The sequence below is a fragment of the Apostichopus japonicus genome, chromosome 20, assembly GCF_037975245.1.
Source record: "Apostichopus japonicus isolate 1M-3 chromosome 20, ASM3797524v1, whole genome shotgun sequence".
NCBI lineage: Eukaryota > Metazoa > Echinodermata > Holothuroidea > Aspidochirotida > Stichopodidae > Apostichopus > Apostichopus japonicus.
The window spans coordinates 10,490,864-10,513,373 of record NC_092580.1 but is presented as its reverse complement, the minus strand read 5'-3'; the positions used below and the strand labels follow the sequence as shown (position 1 = coordinate 10,513,373).

Here is a 22,510-nt window from a genome sequence, read left to right as displayed (position 1 = left end):
CCTACTTTGCGATCCGCGTTATAGTCATTGTCGACTTTGCAATCCTCGGTTCCCCTCACATAGTTTACCCTTTCGGGAAACCAATGCTTGCTGGTAATGTTTCGATAGCTATACAGGCTTCCAAAGATATTCAGCTTTACAAATATGCTTAATCTTTGGAACGCTCCTTTAAATCCAAATTGATGATGACGTCATCTATTCAGTGTAGACTTGAATGTTTTTAATGTTAATCCATTGTTTTATGAATTATAATAATTCGACCGAAAATTGTATACGTTTAACTACTAATACGAACAATATATTAGGACAACCTTGAATGAACTCCATCAGCAATTTTCTTGATGACTACTGATGTATGTTATACCTTTTATTTGAGGCCATGAAAGTCTCACTTTCTTCTTGTTGAGTTTTGTATTGCATCTGAGGCACTGACCTAAACTATAAAGTCTGTGTGATAGAATAAGTAGTCCTTTAATTGATGAGCCTCAAATCGGTTTTAAAGGATCATTCCCAGAAAGTAATATAGTAGTATAGAAATACAATGTGGTCTAACGACAGTGTTTCTGTAACGGTTTGTCACCCTTTAAAATGGCGAGAGTGTAAAACTAAGATTATTTAAAAGACAGTTGAGATGGTGTGAGGACTTTGAAGATTATAATAGAGCTAAAAATCATTTCATATCTCTGAAGGAAAACATAAGTGTATTCCCCAATGGTGTGCCTTCTCGGTTAGTTATATTCCCCCCCCATCTTTCCGGCTGACTCTCCCAACCCCCCCCCCCCCCGCCCCCATCCCCAACCCTCTGCTTCCTCTCAAAACAGTTCCGTGAAATATGCAACGGCATTTTAACAGGCGCTGCAATTTGTTTTATCCTAGTTAAAGATCTGCTTTATTGGCTCGAATTATAGCACGCTATAGCTAGGAAAGTTTTGTGATTACGTAATCGACCTGCCACGGTCGTAAATCGACCTCAGTACAATTAGCTGTACAATTAGCCTACGTAGCTTTTTAACACCATTACGCTCTTTGTGTAACACTGTGTGGAAATATGTTCATGTCTTCAGTTAAGTTAAGTCACATCAAGACCCTCATACAACAAACAAAAATTTGTTGCAGGCGTTGCAGACTTATTGGTAAAAAGAGGTCATTTTACGACCAAGGCAGGTCGATTACGTAATCTCAAGAAACTTTTCCACGATAGCGCGCTATAGCGTGTTATAGTTGGGATCTATACAGCAGACCTTTAAAATGGTTTCAAGTTCATGATTATAATTTCTCTCTTCATTTTTGTTTTGTTTTTGCTTTTTGCTTTCCCTCTCTTCACAGAAATCGGACGAAGACTCCCTGGTTTCGTCTACCATGTTACTCTTTCTTCTGATTGGAGTTTTTGCTGTCTCAGTTTACTTACTAATAGCTCACTTATACGCAGTGCAATTTGCATTCACTGGAGACTGTTGGCTTCTTCTCTTCCTCGTCGTAGCCTCTCTCTGTGGTTTATTAACTTTCTTGGGTTGGTTCGCGAGAAACTTTCAACGGATTTCAAAGTCTAGGAAAGAGCAGTTACGGCTCGCCCATCAACTTGTTCCATTAAATACAGTGACGGCAGATCCCGTTTCAACAGTATGATTAAAAAATGAAAAACACTTTATACGAACATAGCATAATACGAAAAAAAAATGGAATAACTGTTGGTTGGAGACAGTTGCATGATGAATATGCATGACCTTCATAATGTTAACATACCTACAAATGCATAATGTTAACATACCAAAAGATGCATAATGTTAACATACCTAAAAATGCATAATGTTAACGTACCTAAATATGAAAGTGTATGTAATAGGTGATCTTATTTTGTGAGATATGGATTTCATTATGAAAATGAAAAAATATATAATATTCATTGGCAATACAATAACATTTGAAAATGTGACAATTCGACAAATGGGCAGAAATGTTCAGGGGTGGAGGGAGGAAGGGGGATACAAGGAATATTTGTGCAGTTCTCAGCAGCAGACCAGATCAAATGAGGCATTAATTGCTATAAAAAGTAAAATATTCCGATAGCACAACTGTTGATAGCAATTGACTTATGAAAAAAACGTGCTGTAAGTTAATGTTTCCAATCTGCATGATTCACATATGTGTCAACCACAAAAGCGTATTTTATCGCAAAAGGTATGTCGATAGCAGAGTATACACAAAAGAGGAATCATTTCATGACAGTTTGAGTTATAAATGTGTCGGTCTGTCTGTACAATCATTTACAAATCATTTATCTACATGAGGGGAAAATAAATTCTCACAAAAAGAATTATTGTATCCTGACGAAATAATGAAACCAAGCGCAACTATTGCCCATGCAGCTAACCAAATATTCCTAACAAGTTTTTTTCTTCAAATTTCAAAGAGATTTTAACAACATGATTATTACAAATGAAAATGTTAAAGCAATTTAAATACCATGTGTCGTGATAACATAACATACTATACATGTTTAGTTTGGTTGAGGAAAGGTTGTTACTGTAAAAACCCTTAAAAAAACAGTTTTATACATATTATTATCACTACTGAATTTTTGATATTCAGAAAAGAACAAGATGTTAAGGTTGGGGTTTCCATCTATACTGTAGGACTGCAGTGGAATATTTAGAAGGCGTCGTGGTCAAATAGCTGAGGCGATGAACCTTTGCGATCTTAGGATTTTCAGGTTTACATTTTTCCATTGCTTATAAAGCTGCTTTTCAACCCACGATCTGCAATTTTAGCAAACCTACCGAGAATTACTCAAATTTAAGATCGCTATTGACCAAACTCAAGAAAAAGGCCACGTTTGTTGAAAAATACAACTTTACACGCACTTGTTGTCTTTCTTGAAAATAAAAAAAACATGGGTGTATTTGACTGGCCCAATACAGCATGGTATTTATAATTTAGTGACACGCACTATAGTGTTCACAAGAAGAAAAAAAAATGAATAAGTTAATTCGAATGGCGCAATGTAAGGACCTTTCTTGTTGACATTGTTGCTATGGTGATACAGACTGCCTAGTGTGAGAATTTCGCTGAGCTTTGATATCACCCGGAGATTTTTTTAATTTTTTTTTTAATTTTGCTTCATTGTATAGAATCCCTTTAATACATAGCAATATTCTTTTCTAAATATTTATTGTAGCTCTCTGCAAATGTTGTTTTAGCTCAATAGGAGGTTACTGGAGGCAAAAAATGAAACACAATCCATCCTGTGCAAATTAACAAATACACAGTGAAGCTTTTGAAATCAGCAAAAAGCCCCCCAAAAAACTCTCCCTAGGTACCTGTTACACAGCTGCCTGTCTGTATTTCCTATTTCATCAAGTTATGAACTTATATATGGGGCATCTATGCAATTAGCCGGAAGGGATGTATGCGTTTTTTTTCCAACTTGTTCTCAGCCCCCCTTTCAATAATTTAGCTGTCGGTGTTTAGAGGGTACTTTCATGAAAATTAAAAATTGGTATTGAAATGGTTGGCCTCTGAATTAGAAACAGAAATTGCCAATGGCCAACTTATGTCCATTTTATCGCCGCTACAAAAGTTGTTGTGATATTTTGACGAGATAAAGAGAGGTGAGGAAAAACGTGATACCTTACTTCTAAATGTGTTTTCATTAAGCGTAAAAATCTTCTTCCGATAAACTAAACTCGATGAGAAATATATATATATATATATATATATATATATATATATATATATTTATATATATGAATATATATATATATATATATTTATATATATATATATATATGTATATACATATATAAATATATATATTTATATATATATAAATATATATATATATATACATTACATACATTAGGCCTATATACATTACATACATTACATAGGCTGGTTTACATTATGGCCGGTAACACAACGGGAAGATGTTTCCATTGTCTTAAACACATTTCTTTTGGTGAGTTTTTAATTACAGAGTGGAATTCCTTTAGCCTTATTTGTTTTATAATATTGTCTAAAGTAATAAAAGGAAAAAAAAAACCGTACGACAGAATAAAGATATTATTGGTCTTGGTTTGTTTGCTTTTTTGTGTTGCTTTTAAAATGCTCGTATATGCGCCGAATTAGGTTCAACTCCCCTCACCAGCCCCCCCCCCCCACCTCACCAGCCCCCCACCTCATCAGCCCCCCCCCCACCTTAGCAGCCAGCCCCCGCCCCCCACACACACATGCAAGCCTCTTGACATGCATTGGTGTGTGAAGCTAACATTTAACATGTATACTACTATATTGTATACAGTTTGCTCTCAGATACAATTTTGGGAATATGTTTCATCATCTTTGTACGGTAACCCATTAGGATACCTTTACTTTTTTGAAACAAACTGTGAACTCGTGTGAAGAATTTAATAAGTTACTAAAACAAATTATGATTTCGTAAGATCGGATCGTTAGATCTTAGCCTTAATTTACATTCCTGGTACATTTTAAATGATAAGAATGGGTTTTTAGTATGGTTGGTAGTTATTATTATTATTATTAATATTATTATTATTATTAATTTTTAATTCCATTATCGCATACAGCAATAAAGACGCTTTTTTTTCAATTAGATCCTCGTTTGATTGTGCAATCACAATTTTAGCGGTACATGGAATGTAGTGCCACATAATCTAAACCTTCTTATATACCATGGACAAGTCCGGCAGTATGTACAGTTGTACAGCCTCCACGTGAGCCAAACATAATACTGCTGTGAATGTGTCGCTTTGTGACGTCATAGCTCGATGAATACCCACTGATGATGAGTCATAAGTATACAACAACACAAAAACCTGAAATTAATGCTACAAGTTTTTCAGTACATTTCGTCAGAGACTTTAGCCTTGCATGGACTGGGGCTCGTCGACACTTTCCTTGCGCTGTTGCACCAGTTAATGCTCCCAAATAATTGAAAAATCGGCTTAAACGTCTATACCGACACAAACCCAGGCCCGTTAGCTGGTGCAATCTACAGGTTCATCATATTCAGAAATAAATAAGGCTACAAAAAACACAGCTAACGTCAAAATTCATTTGATGCCGATGTTTGGAGTTGCCTACCTATGTAGCAATGCTGTCACAGCGTTAGTCATAACATGAATTGTGAAATAGCGGTGAAAATATTGTTAGTGATTTAGAATTAACACCCCAGCCGCTTTCTCCACTTTCCGACTGACTATCAATATCCTTTAGGCAGCCCCGTAATAGCGTCAGGTTAGCTAACGTGGAGCTCATAATGTCTTTGAGACATTATAGCATATCACGATAGCAACCCTGGACCAATATCGTCAATTCTCGCCCTATTTGTTAAAGGGGGTCTGATACGCGGAGTGGGTGCACAATGCCATGGATATATTTTGTATGAATAACACTATATAGATCAATTAAAACGCGGAATTCTACCGTTGGAAAGAGATAGTATTCTGATATTTGCAGAAGGTTTGATAGGAAAGTTTAATTGTATAGATTTGATATCCTACAGTAATCGTAGGTACAGATCAATTAATATGAATGACGTAATCGTAACGTCCACTCTAATAGTGAACCGCAAGATCAGTTTCAGTAACATATGATTCCGAGCCCCTGACAGGTGGCTGCTACTTTTACAAGTCTTAACTGATGTTTGTATGAATGTAAGGTCCACATAGTAGAAAAGCATCTGAAAGCCGTCTGACTGGGGAACTTGATAGATTAATGGAGCATTGAACGACCAACTCAATGTTATATGGTTCATAAATTCAATCAAATTTGTTCAAGACGATCGTGTGCTGAGGTGGTCTGTTGGAAGTTGAAGGGGATGGTCGATGGAGGGGGGGGGGGGGCGGGTGGGGGAGAGGGCGATATCCCGAAAATAAAACCAATGACAGATGATACCATACGATTGATTTCATACTTCTCAGGAAAATACACGATAACATTGTGCGTTATGCAATCTAATAGACTCTAGTGTACAATGTTGAAATATGTTGTGTGATACTGAAATGTTCCCATATGCACTTTTTCTAAATATTTCAGGCGTTGGAAATTTTGCCACCTCCTGACCAAGGTCAAGATGAAATATGCTAGATCGTGTTTAGTATAGATGACTTACTATCTCAATTTCAATTTATTTAAAACTATTTCAATATCTCCCACCCCCCCCCCCCCCACCTACGTTTCCATGCCTTCCCATGTAATATGACTATCCGTGGTTCTGCCACATTTGGAAACGAAACAACACACAAGAGAGTATAGAACAATAGATTGTAACATAACCAAGTCATTATGTTAATTCAATAACAATAAACTGTCAATTACAACTTTCGCTAACTGACGGAAATATCCTTCTCGGTTTCAAGTGCTTATCATTGCTAAGATATACGTTAGGAAGGTGTGTTACAAGAAATTTTTAGCAATTTGAAGATGTTTTAGCTTAACTTGTTAACTCAATAATTTGGAATATGTTGTTTCTGCAGAGTATAGATATTTGAAGTAAAAGAAGACATATTTGCGAAACATTTTTAACCATTTTTTGTGTGGCCAAAATGAAGTATTTGTATTAACCGACAGGAATAAAACTTGATGACATTTACACGCTTCTGTAGTCATTTTTAGTTGAAAAAAGGCAATAAAAACCCAAAGAATAAACAACAAATTTAAGCAATAATAATCAGAATAGCCTGAGTCCATTTGTTGTTATAAATGGAAGTGTTTTTCTTGCCTTACAACCGGTTTTTGAATGACAGTCAATTTGAACTTAATAAATTTGTCATTTTCTTGTTAAAGAAGGCAACAGATAACAAGTGGAGGACCTTTTATCACTGAAGGAACTAAGGCTGCATACGAAATTATCGGAGTGCCGACAAATTGAACATACAAAATGGCGAATGAGACCCTAAGGCTATATCAATTTTACCATTAGTGGTTGTCTGAGTTAGAAAGACGAAATTTGAGAGTCTTCATGAACAATGCTAAGAGTGAGCAATGTATGCTTAGGGCTTTATTTAAATTTCCTCTTTTACACAGTACACACACACACACACCCACGCACATTTATATATATATATATATATATATAGGGAGTAGGAGCCGAGGGGGAGGGGGGGGCACTGGGGCACGTGCCCCCTCTTTTTTTCCAGAATAGCAAATGTGCCGTACTGGCAAATAAAATGTGCTCTTTTGATGAAGAACTGTCTTTTGGATATCTTAAGCCTTATTTTTATTTTAATTATTCACGTGCACCATAATAATATTAACACATCATATATATTTAAGTGATATGGCCGGTGTTTATTGGTTAACTGCATAACGAGTGGTGGTTGTAGTGAGAAAGTTGTAATGAGAAAGTGCCCCTCTGATGTTGTCCCCCCACCCCCCCCAACCCCACTGTCTGTGATATCTCATTAAATTTAAGACAAATGCTAGAAGGGAAACAGGTAAGAGACAGGAAATCGTGTCACCATGTGACTTTCACGTTTCAAATTGATCGGTTACACAATTATGTCAGATCACATATGCTGAAGTATTTGTTTTTCTTCTAAGTTATAGTAGGACGCGTCAAACGTTGCTCAAAAAGGGAGCAATAAAGGTAGATTCTTGTCATAGTACAAGAGAAAAGAAAAGAAAAATTTAGTGAAAGTAATATTTCTATAGCTATTCCGGCTTTTGCCATTTAATAATCATGTACATTTACAGTATGCTTAATCTCTGGAATGCCACCTTTAAAACTATAAATTGATGATGACTTCGGCAAATCAGTGCAGTCGTAAATCTTAACGTCGATCCATGGTTTTTTAAATTCTAATAATTCAAACACAAAAAATGTTCTTATATTATCATAGCAGCTTGGATGAATGTCAAAACCATTTGTCCGTGTTAAATTTGTAACAAGCTAAAAATATATCTTTATGATGCCATCAACGTGTTATTTTCTCCCACTGGGTTTTGTGTTGCTTTTGAGGAACTTACCTAACTGTAAAAAATTACGAAAAATTAAAAGAAACACGAAACTTTTAACAAAATGTCTGCATTTACCTCGTAATTTGATATGAAAGTTGATTTTTATCAAGTTAATGTCTTACATTGTATAAAATCGATCAAAATTGAGAATCAAAAAGTTATGCTCGTATAGCAACGCCGGGGTACGCCCCTCCCCCATTATTGCAGGCCGCTGTGCCACATTATGAGTGATCATCATGTGTACAAAACAAGTTCACAAGTTACAGGACACGAGTAATGTGACCTTCTTGTTGGCGAAGGGAGCCAGTTCGGGCCCTGCATGTACAATGGTGTCATCGCGCCTCCTGTTTTTGCACTCTTCATATATCCCATGTTTTCCCCGGCCTCTTCCATATTTTCCACGACCCAGGTTGACCCCCAGGAGAGGGAGTTGTTTCCCCCTGACCTCCCCTGATTGTTTTTGCCCTTCCAACTCAGAATTAAAGCAGAGATCACTGACAGAATTCGATGAGATTGCCGACGTTTTGTGGCTTATCGGAGAGTTTTTCTTTTTTATAATTGATGTAAGAATTAACATTTTACCATCGATCAACACTGATCGACAAACATAACAAAAACTTATCAAAATCTAATCGGAAAGCTACTCTAAGCTCTCATAACTTCTTTTTTTTAAATCGCTGTTGACTGATCTGGTGAATGGGCCCCTGATGTTATTACCAATGCATGTACTATTCCTATGCTAATGGCATCTGCCTATACTTTATAGTAAATGTAACACAAATCATGATATATGTTAAGAATTTAAGGATTCATAATTTTACACGATTTGGAAATATCTTGGGAATGAGTTGATTTGTATTTATACGTATATGTCATTAGTCTTACTTCCCCGAGGGCGAAATGACGGAACACCTTTTGGTTTGAAGGAGAAATTAAAAGAAGCGAAGAAAAAGGAGGGAGGAAATTCCATGAATAATGGATGTAAAATTCATCGAAAATAGAAATCTCATCCTGTTATTTTTTTTTACAATTTTGAAAGTAAACTTATGATTATTAAATAACGTAGTATGTAAATCACCGGGGGGGGGGGGGGGGTACAGCACTACGTCCGACTGTTGCTTTGTTGTAGCGCGTGTACAGTTGTTAATTTTGGTGTTTCTCTTTTATGTCGACTACTGGAGAATCGGTATAAGAGCTGTAACGTGATAACTAGAACTTTGGCGGCCCCTGGAGCAGCAACATAGGTGCGACAAATACACGCATGCCCAATAGGCCTAATTCGTCTGAACACTCATGGAAATGAAGAATGCTTGCGGAATAAGCCGGTGCTCATCCATGCACGATGAACATGGAATAATGTTCCGAGTATGCCGAAATTCTGCTGTCCTCGTAACCGTCTTTCTTTTTTTTTTTGAAAAACACTAAACTTACTTCCACAACTAGTATATGATCCTTCGTTCAGTTAACTGGAAGTACATCCGACTGTGTCCTGCTCTTATACAAGCCTATTATTTTCCTCACTGGCGTTCCGAAGGTTTCAACTGGTTTTAAATGTACAACTTTTTAAAAGTTTCATAAAAGTTCAGCCATACATATAAGGAAGAATTCATACTAGCCTTGATTGAATGCATACCGGTAGACTATATGTAGTAGACTTCCCACTGTATTTTAATTATATTAGTGTGTTTTGGTGAGATAAATCTTATACAAATCATAAAAACAAGTGGCATAGGCACGACATTATATCTTAACAGTCACGGTGATTTTTTCTTTACATAATCCGTGGATACCTACTCCCGTGACAAAAAGTGACAAATGTTACTGTTATTGCGCGGAGAAAAAAAAACTCAGAATATACATTGTCCTTCTGTTATGTTGAAAAAAATCCTATCATAAGTATAGATTAGGTCCTACAAACCAACTCATCAAATTTCAAACAAATACATATTTCATATTTGTTCGTTTGTTTGTTGTTGTTGTGTGTGCGTGTGTGTATGTATGTCTGTGTCCTTTCAGCCTATGAGCCAACTTTATATTTTCCTATCGGTATTTAGTTCTATAGATTATCAAATTGTTTCATGCAGATAAATTCTCTGTAATGATCCATAATTTCAGTTATGACATTCTAACCCCTTTTAGCTCTACATCACAGCCAACTATACGTGATTATGCAGACAACGGCGTAGGCGTTGTTGGACCGTCCTGTTTATGTAGAGAGCACTGCACTAATTATACGTTTGACATGAATGTTATGCTAGCTATGTATGACAGTCTCCTATGGCAAACAAGTCACAGGCCAACAGGGTATTAGGTCATGTGAAGAGACTCGGTTGGAGGCAGTGTGTATAACTGCGGGTTTTTTCAACAACAAAAAAACAATTATTCCTGTCTATGACAACATACGCACAATATAACCAGGGTTATTTAAGCTTGTTAAAAGTGCATTTTTCAATATTTTGTCTAGTTTTTTTTAAATTATTATATAAAAGTCGAAGGTTTTCCAACTTCCTATTAGCGTGTGGTTATGATACTTTATTATGAAAACTGTTTCTAGGCAACGGGAATGTTGGGAATCCAAGCTAATTCATGAATTAAACCCTGATTACTCTACAAATGATATAAATAGTTCTAGAACGGTTTGGAATGTTCAAAGGGAAGACAATCTTATAGTTGGTGTAATATTGGCTTCTCTGTAGGTTTGGTACTCTTAATGACAGTGATGTAGTACGGTATTCGAAAAGTACTCGGTACTCGGAGTAGTACTCGAGTACGTTGCAAGTACTCTGTACTCGGTTTAGTACTCGAGTACGTTGTAAGTACTCGGAGTAGTACTCGAGTACGTTGTAAGTACTCGATACTCAGAGTAGTACTCGAGTACGTTGTGAGTACTCGGTACTCGGAGTAGTACTCGAGTACGTTGTAAGTACTCGGTACTCGGATTAGTACTCGAGTACGTTGTAAGTACTCGGTACTCGCAGTAGTACTCGAGTACGTTGTAAGTACTCGGTACCCGGATTAGTACTCGAGTACGTTGTAAGTACTCGGTACTCGCAGTAGTACTCGAGTACGTTGTAAGTACTCGGTACCCGGAGTAGTACTCGAGTACGTTGTAAGTACTCGGTACCCGGAGTAGTACTTGAGTACGTTGTAAGTACTCGGTACTCGGAGTAGTACTCGAGTACGTTGTAAGTACTCGGTACTCGCACTCGATGAAATATACTCGGATGCTATAGTACTCGTACTCATCAATTTGGTACTCAGACGCTAAGGTACTGGTACCTATACTCGATCTAAAGTACTTGGAACTCGTTCATGACGAGAATTGTACGGTTTTCCTTTTATAGAAGAAACTATGGTTATGTTAAACTGACGTTACGACAGAAAGCCCTGATAATATTTCGATATTGTTTTTACTCTATAATAGTACATATAGCCTATAGTGTATTACCACGTACGTATAGGCTATATGAAGAATGCATGAGTGATGTATGTTACTAACATACGTAATAATGAATAGCATGTTAGGCTAACACTCCTGTGTACAGGCCTACACGTCAGGAAGTTGCTAGCTATGCTGCCAAATTATCATTCCAATATCAGGATATTTCTAACAATATTGATACAGGCTGAATATGGCAAACTATAACCAGATGCGAGCAACGCCATAAAATATCAAATGTTATATGGTAATCAGGGAGCAGCAATACGAAAACAAGGTTCTAGAAAATACTCGGGGAAGTACTCGGATGAAAACGTACTTGTACACTCGGTAGTCGGATTCTAGAATGCTATACTTGTACACTGCATGGTACTCGATACTCGCGAATCCTAAATGCAATACTCTGACACTGGTAGGCCTACTTAGTACTCTGGGAAGTGCTTGGTACTCGGACAACAATCATATACTTGACTACAACACTATTTAATGGTGCTTTAATTAAGAACAGCACTTTGGTATCAATCATGGATATGATGGATAGACCAGAGCAAACTCTAACACCCGTCTGGTTAGACTGCATTTGTTTTATTTGGTACTATAAAGTAATGGACAATAGGTGTAGATTAAACTTGACTCTGAAAACCATTAACAAGTTCAAACATTGTAGGTATTTACACTCATATCACCAGACTGTAGGCTACGTCGTGGCTGTATAGGCTATGTCATGATTTCATAATAGCATACCGGTATATATGTGTTCTTAGACGTTATCAAAAGTAAGTCCGAATTATGTCATATTTGGTACAATTACTGTTTGTTAAGGGCTTACATACTTTCTATCACATTTTTTCCCCATGATAACCCGAATACCAATTTGTGTCAGTATTCGAAAATAAAATATGTATGTGTAGGCCTATAGTAAGTATAAGGAGACTAAACTGCGAACAGTAACCACGGACTTTCAGTGAAAACGCAACTGCATGGATTAAATTAAAAGTTCGCACAGTGGACGTTACAGGTTTTGGACACACAAACGTACGCGAGTAATTTAAGGGATGTAGGCCTATATTGCGTATGTGTGCGTGTGCTTGGAAAATCGACCAAGTAATCTAATTGATTGTACTAATAATTTGTACAAGAATCGAACAACGAATAGTGCTCCAAATTTGTAGGAATTTTCTCAATATGTGAGTTATTGCGAGATTTTACACCAATTCCATTCGGCGGATGTAAACATGTATTCATTTGCCTTTACAAACAGTTGTGATTTTCCATCTAGACAATTTATGACATATCAGTTTATGCCCTAATTACTGGCTTCATTGTGATGAAAGTTGAGCTATAACAGGAATATATACCGTGATGTCCCAACGGGGACGATGCCTCAATTTACTGTGTGCAGATCAATAAGCGTATAGTCGATAGTATAAAAACGACCACCTGTTGTTTGTTACAGAAGAATATGATTTCAGAAATGAAACACAACCGGCCGATTTGAATGTTCCCTTTTTTTACAATATTATAGCAAGACGCCGAGGAACAACCCGAACAGTGAATAAACATTTCTAGTAAGCACAACTGCGAAACTATAAGCCGGTGCAGCCGGTGAGGCCCCAGGCCCGGGTCGTAGAGGTAGCCGGCGATAAGATATGAAAACAAACAACCACTCATCCCTTAAAGCGGGCCGCTTGGCGTAAGGTCGCCGAAGCTGCTAAGGTATACCTTTCTATAGGGCGAGGATGTTTGTGTGGAAATGGGTGTAGTGGTATCAAGTGATTGGAATTGGAGACCCTCCGTCAGCAGGGCTTATCTGATAGATAAGCCTGTTTTTCATATAGCTTTTACTCACTGTACACAGTCAATGAATAAAAACTACGTTAGTGTTGATAATATAGTAACCGACTCGAAGGTTTCTCATCTTGCTGTCTCTTTCTCCACCCCCCCCCCCCTCTCCCTCTCTCTGACCGTTGCCTCATTCTTGAGACAGTTGACGAGCTATTAGTCCGTCGTCATATAGCTGCTCCCTCGATCAACATTAAACATTTTTGTTCTACTCCCCTTCAATATAACTTTCCCCAATTGACGTCTGGACCGCTTCTATTGAAAATAAAATTTTCTTCTGGCAGGTTATATAAGCAATATCGCTTTTGAATGTTGTTCGCGACGGAACTCTTTAAAGGAGCAGCAAGTCAAGCTATCGTCTTCCCCTGACGTGATAAACGTATATGTATATATATATATATGGTATAGTGAGTACCACAATGTGAAATCATTGAAGAAAGCTTAGGGACGATTTTGAGATAGAACTTGTCTAAAACCCCTGGTATTTCAAGCAGGGGGGTTTGATCAATTACCCCAGGTTTCACCATCATCTTGGCGACCTTCCAGTAGTGGATCTTGTGGCCTACACAACAGGGGTCCACGGGAGGGTATTCCATCCCCTTTGAGACATTTTTTACATGATTAATGTTGTGCTGTATACGTTGCAAAATGATGTTATGTTTTTCCAGCTTTTAAAAGTTATTTTATGTTCAAGATTTTCCACTTTACCTCTCTACCACAATGACATCGGCAATTTCTTTTTCCTTTCGAATGTCAGTTATTGAGACCTTTCTTTTTTTCTTTTTCTTTTGGTTGTCTGAAACGATATGTCTAAGTCGTGAAATCGTTCTTGAACAGAAGTGATATCTTAAAGGAACAGTATGTTGCCAAACAATGAAAAACAAATATCAAAGAAAAAACTATTCCACACATGTTACTTGAAACCCCCATCTAAATACCCTTTTCCCTGACTTGAGATTATGGTTGTTTAAATGTTTTGACTGGCTAAACCCTATCTTATTCCGGAAGTGAATCACAGTCGCCAGTGGGGATCTGTGACGTCAACTGGGTTGAGACTCTTCACAAAGCTATATATTTAAGTTATTATATTAATTGTGTTGATTTATCCATACATTTGGAATGTAAGCTGTTCATGATTTCTTTAGTTAGAAAGAATTTTGTCAGTTGGAACTATATATCTTGTAAAATTATTACTCACCTGTTATCAAAATATTATTAAAATAATTATAAAGAAAAGCGAGGATATTTTCAGCTCAATGACCTAGATGACATCATTTACTCTGCCGTTGCCAGATGCCTTCACAAAATAATAATAATTATGTCAGCTAATATCTTAATATCTTACAATTTCTCATTGTCAAATTTAATAAATTAATAAACGAATACATGAAAATGGCAAAACTAACAAAATAAAAGGAAAGAAAATGAGGAGCTTCTTGGTGTTGTAGTGTGGCGGTTCTTTGGAGACACGATTTAGGGGTAATCCGTCTTGGAAAGAACATACAAATCTCGGAATTTTAAAAATTGGATGAGAGTTTATGTATTATCTGCGACGAGTTATGTTACCCAACACCAGCATTTAGTCTGATTTATTATTTCTTCGTCTAGACTACTTAAATGCATCTACCCAAGGTGGGGTGAGGTGGGTACAAGATGGTTTGCTGACCTCAACTGCCTAACAAATAGTTTATGTATACAGTACAACAACGCATGCGATTCCGACGATCACACAGCTCCACTCCCACCCCTCCCCACCACCCCTCCGTACAAAAGACTGTTCGTTAGTTTTCATGGGTGTGATAAGACCTAGAACTTCATTGAATAATACGACGCTTATAAACATAAATGTGGAAATAATTTGTCATTTATGTAAACTGTTGGCGCTCATCTGCTACATTTCCTGGCCATATTGTAGTGTCTGTATATAATATTCCACACCCGCGTAGTGGGAGCCATGATCGCAAGTCTATGTTGTCGAAAAACGGTATACCATGGAACGCCGAAAAAGTATAGTATAAATACTGCAGCGGTCTCAAACGAAATTTCGTGTTTGTCTATAAGGAGGCTCCCTCTCACTTCAACTACATCCAACTACACCCACTACATCCCTCAATTAAAGACTCTATGAAGGCCATGCCCTGCAGTGGAGTAAAGTCCTTAAACTGCTACATGCGGCTTACCTCAATATATACATATATTTCGAGAAGAACTGTTACATCTTTAGGCATAGGCTACCTCTTTCTGGGTTTTTTTTTGTTCCTTTGAAGTTTCTTTCTTAGTTTGTCTTTATTTTGTGGTTATGATAAAATCAGCGACAATGTATGGTTTCCTACAGAGGTCTCTTGCCATAAGGAAGACTAAATCTATGCGCTTCCAAATTACTTTTCCTCGAAGCCCATTGGCGTTTCAATGGTTAATGTGCGAGAATTTGGTTGGACTCAATGAACATCTAATTCCCCATATATTTGCTTTTATGTATATCATACCGCACTTCTTGTCCCATAGGGCAAAAAAAAAAATCAACAACTTTACAATAATTGCGAAGGATCACAAGAAAAAAACGTTTCTTTTAGATTTGTGAATTGGCCTCAAATTATAATTCCTTAAAAGTGTTAAAATACAAGTTTGAAATGAAAAAAAAAAAACCTTTTAACAGGAGAACGAACTCCTGGAAATTCATACGAACATATAAATCTGAGCCAAGTGAAATTATTGCCAGAAGGATAATCAGTAAAAAATCTGTGTTAATATTTCGGGGCCTGACAGCTTTGGCTTAAATTACGATTAATAAGTTTGTAACGACGCTAGATTTCAAAGAGTTATTCGAATTAGGCCGACCATGTTATCAAAACTACCACATACTACTCAAAACTAGATTACAAATGTTCTAACTACGTCAATCTCCTCATGGGCGTCCACAGAAGACCAGAGGGGAGAGGAGGGGAAGCCGGGAAGGGGGCTAGCACACTTCGGTTTTTCAATAACTGGTAACTGTCCAAATAGTTAACCGATTTACAATATAGAACTAAACGTTTAACAATGAAATCTAAACCGGTTTTGTAGGGTGTCTGGTTTCTGAGGGGGCGGTGTAACAATGTACATAGCGCCCCCCCCCCTCAAGGAGGGTCTTTATTCACCCAAGCCCAGCAAAGGTTTTTTAGCTTGGGTGAGCAATTAGTTTTTATTATATTTGGCACCTCTAGACGCCCGGATGGGGCACTCTCGGGCCTCCAGGCTATGTTGAGGACAGGATTTCTTTTGAGTTGGGTATCGAGAGAGTTGAACTGCTCTCATTTGAGTTCCTGTGGCTGGAAAATGTGGCATAACAAGGAGCGGTGCAGTATTCATTGTAAATGGGTCCCCAAAGAAGGTTTCACATCAGCCAAACCCAACCATGGTTTTTGTTCTATATTTGTCGCCTGTATAGAAACCCGGATATGGCATTTCTTGGGCTTTCTCTGTTGAGGACGGGTCCACTTTTGTTGGTATCAGGATTGAATTGTTTCAAAAATTAAAGCAACCAAGTGACAATCTGTTTTATAACTACTGTTGTATACTCAAACAAGTAGGAAGTATTTTCAGATAGTTCTTGGCCTATGCTAGAAATTTTTAAGAACATGTATATATATATATATGTCAGAAAGTGGAATTACTCTTACTTTACTTTGTTAAATATCACACCTCAGAGCCAAAGGTTTTTTCTTTGAGGTGGTGAAGCCCCGGAAGCTTTCAAGGCACAAGAATATACATGTCAGAGAGAGCAGTTAAGTTTCTCTGATATTTATTCTAAGCCCTGGTGGGGGTCCTTGGAACTTCAGCTGTGAATTTTTCACTTTTAATTTAAGCACGAAAATACATTTTCTTTAATATGTACTTCAAAATCCCATTGGAGTCTAGGAGCCGAAGCCTCCGGATACTATAGCATTTTGAAATATTCTTTCTCGCTTTTTTTACTACTACTTCGGATTTTCATGCGGCAAAGGTTTAAGATGATAGCTTTGTCATGAAGTGTGCTATTGTGAATAGTATGTTTTCAAGTAGCATTGCCTGCAGAAGAATCGGGAGAGTCAGCCCTAGTATGAAACAAAGATCTTCTATAATTCTTTTTTTCTATATTTATTTATTTATTTATTTATTTCCAATATAAATAAACATATATTTATGACACACCTTAAGAATAGTAAAAATCGTAAGATTCACTGTTGTTAAGACGTATCGTAAAAAGATTAATACGTTACAAATTAGTTTGGTCTTTGTTTCGGAATATTCCTTTTTAGAGGGCGACAGACAGAACCACTTTAGCTAATAAACTCATACTGTATGTACGTCAAGGGATTTTCCCTCTGATCAGAATGGCCGTTAAAGTGAAAGAAGGCAGTAATTTTCGCACCGTTGGAGGTAAAACACCACATCATGAAAACTACCTTTGATTGCGACTTTTGGACTTTCGGACTTTTGGACTAAATGCATCTGGCAAAGACAGAGTTATTAAGATATTCTTGGCATATTTAGATGTAAAATGTTTTTTGTTTCTTTGCTACGATTAAATAATGATAAAATATGATAAAATACATGATATGTGATAAATACTTTACTAACATACGTAAATAAGTTACATATATATGCTCGTTGTCGGTTGTATTTTTAAGAACATACTGTAGGCCTATCAACAACCAAATCATACAGAGAAAGTACAAGCTTTTCAGTGAAGAATTTGTGTCATGATTATAACACAGACCATATACCGTGGTCCATTTCCTGGAGCAGTGACAGGTATATTTGGCACAAAGAAGCTATCTCACTTAGAAGAGAAGATATTGAATTCGAGATTTCATCTTCATATGAATGCCACATTGATTGTCTGCCTCAAATATGACAAGATGTGCGATTCTGGCGCCGCTATTATTACAGCACTCGATCGAATCCATTTATATATGAAAAGTATCGACTAGAACTTTGACGTCACACAGGCACAATTCTCAAACCAGCCTACGTCATGCTTAGCCTGTTTGATACGAGAAAAATGAGAAAATGTTTTAATACTTGTTCATGGCATCGAAAAAGTCTCAAAATTTGGTCATGCGAAAAGGAATGTGCGTATATTTCTACATATACCAAACAGGTAAATCCCGTTGCTGTTATAATATTGCAATAGAAGCAATGACTACCATTTTCTCGTCTCGCAGCCTGTGCACACATATATACAATATAGCCGATAACATAATTGAACTTATATCATCTGTCAAAAAAGAATTATAAACGGGAAGATTATGTTATAGATGCAGGAGATCTGCTAATGTACGTTATACTGTGCATTGTTTACTGTGCATGATTGAATCCCGCTCACGCGGCGCGAGTAAATTGAACAGCCCCCCCCCTTCCCCCTCGCTTGACCGCAATTACCCCACGCATGGCATATATTAAGCACCATACTAACTATAGCACATCCACAGTGGCCCTATACCCTATAAGTCTATACATTAATACAGAATGCATAAATGGGGTTATGGTTTGGTAAACATAAAATTTAAATCTAAACTTCCACAATTCCATATACAATACATAGCCAAGTTTCCAGTCAAAGTTATTAAAACAAGAAATGAATGTCGAAATTCTAAGGCTTTCTATAGTTGGATTTATCATAAAGGCTAATATATGAAACAATACGGTTTAAAGTGACAAAATTAATGTATAGCATACATAATAGATTCATCTGAAATTACTGAAGAAAGTGACTGCGCTCGATTCATTTCCATCGTTGATATTTGGATATATTTTACTCATAGGTAATACCATATACACTTTGTTCTGTATGTATAAATAGCCGATACATTTGTGGCATTCGTTTTCATAATAACGCAATTTTTAATGTTAATATTATAATAAGTGATCAAAAGCAGTCAGAGATCAAAGTTCTGGCGTCCTTGTTTGTGTCTTATTATTTTTCTTCTTATTCGTCTTTTTTTCTAATCGATTCTTCTAATTTTAAAGTTCAACCATCAAAATAATGCTGCCGGTGGTATGTCTGATAACCAGCTTATACTCAGGTTCAAGGTAATATGCTAAGATTAATTCATGATGTAATTTATTTGCAGCCGACTCCCTGGGTAATATCAGTAAGAGCAAAGTGTGGCTCTAATATTGAGAAAATAAGAATATTAGTAATTTTTGATGTTTCCTTAGTTTGCTCTTTTGACGATTAAACTAATTAAAATACACACCCCCAGTCTATAACACCGATATTTTCATGGACGTATAAGAGTAATTTATTGATTGTGTATTCGCTAGTGGATGTATATCTTTGTAATCTTGCTAGAATTAGCAAGTGTGAAGTTCATACAGTGGTAGTTCATTAAGTTAGTTAATTAGCTCTTGTCTATAAGTCAAGTGAAGTTTTTTCCTTTCTAATCTATATTATTCATATATCAAATTAAAAACTAGTGCATTGCCGCCAGAAGTGAATATGCTACAGAGAGATTAATAATTATTTTTTTTAAATTACAACCTTATAAGCTGCCATCCCCATGTGTAGAGTTTCCTGTATCTATAATTATATACACTCCATGGAAAAGCTGATTAATATCAAGAATGGGACTATATTCTTCATGCACGTTTTGACAAAGTAATATCTTTTTTTTTCTTCTTCTTTTAAATTGGGGCGGAGCAGCGGAGATGATTTTTTTTCTGTGTTTATAAGACTTTGCCCACATGGCTGAACAAACTCGACGATTTTGACCAAGGTAACCGATTCCGGCCTGAATTCATACAATTTATACCCTTAAAGAGTGAACAGTCTACTCTGTGAGAGTGAACAGTTCACTCTGTGAGAGTGAACAGTTCACTCTGAGAATAAACAGTTCTCTCTGTGAGAGTGAACAGTTCACATTGTGAGAGAGAGAGAGAGAGGTGGAGAGTGAACATTTCACTCTGTGAGCGTGAACAGTTTACTCTCAAAGTGTGAACAGTGAATAGTGAATAATCACTCTTTGAGAGAAAGTGAACAATGCACTCTGTGAGAGTGAACAGTTCACACTGTGAGAGAGAGAGTGAACATGTCACTCTGTGAGAGTGAACAGCTGCACTCTTTGAGAGTGAACTGTTCACTCTATGAGAGTGAACTATTCACTCTATGAGAGTGAACAGTCCACTCTTTGAGAGGGTACAGGTTACTCTGTGAGAGTGAACTATTCACTCCTTGAGAGTGCCGACAAGGATTAATCAACCGAGGGAGGCAATTTAGTACACCCCTTTTTTAGAGCTAAATATGAGGTGTATTCATATCTTTGATATAGGACGACTCTTCCTACACTAAAGAGTGATTTGAGTTTGCCAGAATCAAGTTTTCATCTCTGCATAGAAGGGTTATTCCCGGGTGACAAGCATGTTTTTACCACAGATGCATGCACCTAATTTTCACGACATCGATTCAGGACGAAAGACACGTCGAAGTGGCCATAAAAGTCTTCTCTCCTGTGTACCATACATATAGTATATAGTTGGTAAAATCCTTTATGTTCAGTTGACTGTTGACACAGATAATCCCAAGCTACATCTCCGTAGGCCTATTTAATTAACTTTTGATCAATGGTATATCCCAATCAATATACAGTCCATCAAGTCTTATGGTACAGGTAAAAATAAAAGATGTATGCCAATATCCGCTATAAAATTATTAAAATATCTTGCCCCCGTCAAGTTGTATATTGATAAATCCCTTAAAGGATGGCTTTATGTATGCCGAAATTCATTTAGACAAAGGATAGACCGGTTATTAAATAAAGTTCGGAACTGCTACCAGGCAAGCTGTATTAACTACCTAGTTAAAAAATATGTTTTTATTACAGTAGAATCAGTCAGGACGCCTGCGCATAAGAAATAATTTAACAACGGTTTGTGCAAAACGGTGTGATTGTCATACAAATGAATGAACATGTTTTGGTTGATTTATTTATACTTTTTAAAATCAATCATCGATTAACAATAACATTTATTACTGCATTGAGGAGCCGACGTCATCTTCGATCTGGAATTAAGTTTCAAAAATTAATATCGTAAACAACCGAAAGCTGTAGAAACATTGTTAGCACTATGACTATAACTTATTCCAAGACTGAAATTCTGCCTTAAAGGCATTTTGTAATATTCCAAACAGGTACCTCAAAATTGATTGTTTTGAGTTTGAGAGTGACAGTAGAATACTTGTTGAAGTTTCCTCTTCAGTGGTCTTATTGATTTTTCTGCAATAGTACATTTTGTGACAAAATAGATGGCTTCCCATTTTCTTGTTTGTTCAATTTGGAATTGTTCATATCACCTGATAGTGGTCACGGTGCTTGGAAAACGTATATATACCATTTCAGAAAAGTCACCCAAGAAAGAACATGGGCACCGTCGAAAACCCAAGCAACGAACTTCCGACCGCTCTGAACCCCCAGTCCCTTTGCATCGAGGCTGTGACTGTATGATCATCGTCAGGCATGTCTGATGGTTCCCCAGCAAGGGGGACATTATACTCATGTATAGGCGCCTATGGGATTTATATAGATTCAAACAATCACATCAAACCGTGAGAGAGTCTTGCCAGCCGGGACCACCAAGCAATTTGCTTCTTCCCTAGACAAGTCTACAACTAAACGAAAATGTTCACTAGAGCAACATCAAGCGAATTTAACAGCTACCTTCGAAGCACGATATTTCTAGGCTTAGGGGCCTACCATTTGAATCAATGCTATTAAATTTATTGTTATAGAGCCGTTTAAATCGTATCCCACCAGCCTCTCTTTAGGCTGTATAAGCGCCACCATTTGGCTAGCATCAGTACCCTCTATTTATATTGATTGTTTGTTCGGCTGGCAAACTACGTACATTTTGACGGATTTGTACAGTTTTTGAGGCATTTTTAAATTTAATGTCCACACCTTTTATTTGTATATACCTCAATGTAAGTTTCAGTCCCACAAATTAAAAAAAAAATAATCTGATTTATTTTCTTTGGCAAACGGTTTTGCCTGGGCCTAATTTACTCGTTGCTGGTGCGCACCACTACCATGCGAACTTCAACATAAATTCAGCTGTGTAATAATGGTATGACCCACTATGATCTTGCCATCTAGTTTGCAAGCTACTATACTCACAAAGCCTCGTGAAGCTGTGAAAATTAACTATTTTCACTAATATTTACTCGATACGAATGAAAACAGCGTAGCATTCTAGCGTGTTTTTCTTCACATTTTGTAATGCAGTACACTGCAT

The 22,510-nt window shown here is 37.0% G+C and overlaps 2 protein-coding genes across 4 annotated transcripts in view; both read left to right on the top strand.

Moving 5' to 3' along the window:
• Nucleotides 1-3,756, top strand: part of LOC139961879 (uncharacterized) — a 48,177-nt gene extending 44,421 nt beyond the window's left edge. Inside the window, exon 4 of one of the 3 annotated variants that reach the window (XM_071961494.1) lies at nt 1,327-3,756. In XM_071961494.1, coding sequence (XP_071817595.1) covers nt 1,327-1,626 — 300 coding nt within the window. In that variant the 3' untranslated portion in view covers nt 1,627-3,756. The remainder of the gene's footprint in view (nt 1-1,326) is intronic. The other 2 variants (XM_071961496.1, XM_071961495.1) reach the window with 2 other exon arrangements.
• Nucleotides 1-22,510, top strand: part of LOC139961618 (BRISC complex subunit Abraxas 2-like) — a 270,695-nt gene that overhangs the window by 237,112 nt on the left and 11,073 nt on the right. The gene's annotated exons all lie outside the window — the stretch shown is intronic.